Here is a 1,965-nt window from a genome sequence, read left to right as displayed (position 1 = left end):
GCAATAAAGAAATAAGAAACGTTTGCAAGCCGGGCGAAATGCTTAGCGGTATTTCGTCTGTCTTTAACTTCTGAATTCAAATTCTGCCGAGGTCAACTTTGCTTTTCATCCTTTCGGAGTCGATAAATAAAATATCAGTTGCGTACTGGGGTCGATCTAATCGACTGGCCCCCTCCCCAAACATTATGGGCCTTGTGCCTAGAGTAGAAAAGAATATTTATGACTTGTACACAATGACAGCAAAATTCACACAACTGTACAAAACCCCAAAACATCAAAGTTAGGGTTAGGGTTGGTGGCATTTTTTCAGTAGTTTGAACAAAATAATGAAATTAAAAATTAAAAAAAACATTAAAGCAGTGATATTTTTTTCTGTTAAAAAATAAGAAGTAAACAAAGCATAGACTAACATCCGCACACCCAAACACTCACACGCCTACATACCTAACATGAGATTTTCCTGTGTAAAAGAAATTAAGTTATTATTAGTCACTTGTTTTCCACTGACACTGTGTTTCGTTTATCATTGGGCAGGTTATTGAGGTCAATCGCTGTTGTCAACATATTGTATGCCCCACTTTGTTGGTTTCTGCGTGATGTGAGCACTACTTCAGAATCGGAAGTGAGTATAATAAAAACAACCAAAGGTTTACACCCATACGTATATATATATATGTTATTTGTGCACTCATTGTTGTTGATGATATTCATACATAAACATATAAATGCATGCTTACGTATATACATTCTATTATATATAGATATGTGGAGGCGCGTATTCGAAAGATTGTGGTTTCGATTCCTGGACCGGGCGATACGTGTTTTTGAGCAAAACACTTCATTTCACGTTGCTCCAGTCCACTCAGCTGGCAAAAATGAGTAACGCTGCGATGGACTGGCGTCCCGTCCAGCTGGGGATTACGCCATTGAAAGCCTGGCTAAGCTTTAAAAGGGTGAAAAAAAAAAGGATATATATATTAATATATATATATGCAGGTCCGCCGTCAGACTTTGGTGCCAGGATATCAGGATATTAGTGTCTACCCAGGATATCAGAATATCCTGAGTGGACACTAAGTTGTAATAATGTTAAAGTAGACATTCGAAATAAGTGTATCACGGTAAATTTGAGGGTGTACCATTGAATAGTGAGGGAGCAGTGCTGTCCAGTATACTCCCTTGTGTGGTGTGTGTGTTGATGGGACGGCTATCATCTGTCAAGATGAAGCAATCATTGTTTGTTTGTGTGTGTGTGTGTGTGTGTGTGTGTGTGTGTGTAATGATAATGTGTTTAGAATGGCACAACAATGCACTGAATGTAATTTAATCATGTCATTCAAAACATTCATTATTATTGTTTACAAACAATACGCAATGCTTCAAGTGAAATATATATATATATATATATATACATACACACACACAAATGTGCAGATGTGTGGTTTACATTACCATTAAAACACATATAAGATTTTCAGACAGACAGACAGACAGACAGACAGACAGACAGACAAACAGACAGACAGACAGACAGACAGACAGATAGATAGATAGATAGATAGATAGATATCACTTCGATAGGTCCCCATGTACGGAGAACAATTGTATAGTATGTAGGGTGAACCCACAGGTTAACTGTAAGATTAGGAATGTTGTTTATAGCTTATAGTGTACTGAGGAAAGTTGCAGACACGAAACAACAACTTACATTGAGGAGACGGCACTGAGCATAGGACAGCAAATAGGCGCGGCATTGACGGGAGCTCAAAGAGAGGAAAAGATCGTCAGTGCTCAACCAGCATGCTCAAGTAGAACATTGAGGCTCAGTTAATAACATAGAGTTTAAGGTATTATCAATGCATAGAACTGACACGACACTTAGAAAGATTACAGAAGCTACAGGCATAAAATAGACAGACCGAGCCTCAACAGAAAACACGAATGGAACAATAACACCCCCCCCCC

The 1,965-nt window shown here is 38.4% G+C and overlaps 1 protein-coding gene across 1 annotated transcript in view; it reads left to right on the top strand.

Moving 5' to 3' along the window:
• LOC106880924 (synaptic vesicular amine transporter) overlaps positions 1-1,965 on the top strand; it is a 70,209-nt gene that overhangs the window by 61,015 nt on the left and 7,229 nt on the right. The window contains exon 16 of the mRNA XM_052965872.1: positions 535-622. Within this exon, the coding sequence (XP_052821832.1) occupies positions 535-622 (88 nt within the window). The remainder of the gene's footprint in view (positions 1-534; positions 623-1,965) is intronic.

This window comes from Octopus bimaculoides, chromosome 2 (genome assembly GCF_001194135.2).
Source record: "Octopus bimaculoides isolate UCB-OBI-ISO-001 chromosome 2, ASM119413v2, whole genome shotgun sequence".
In the NCBI taxonomy this organism is placed as follows: Eukaryota; Metazoa; Mollusca; class Cephalopoda; order Octopoda; family Octopodidae; genus Octopus; species Octopus bimaculoides.
The sequence above is the reverse complement of the archived record's forward strand: the minus strand, read 5'-3'. Positions and strand labels throughout refer to the sequence as shown.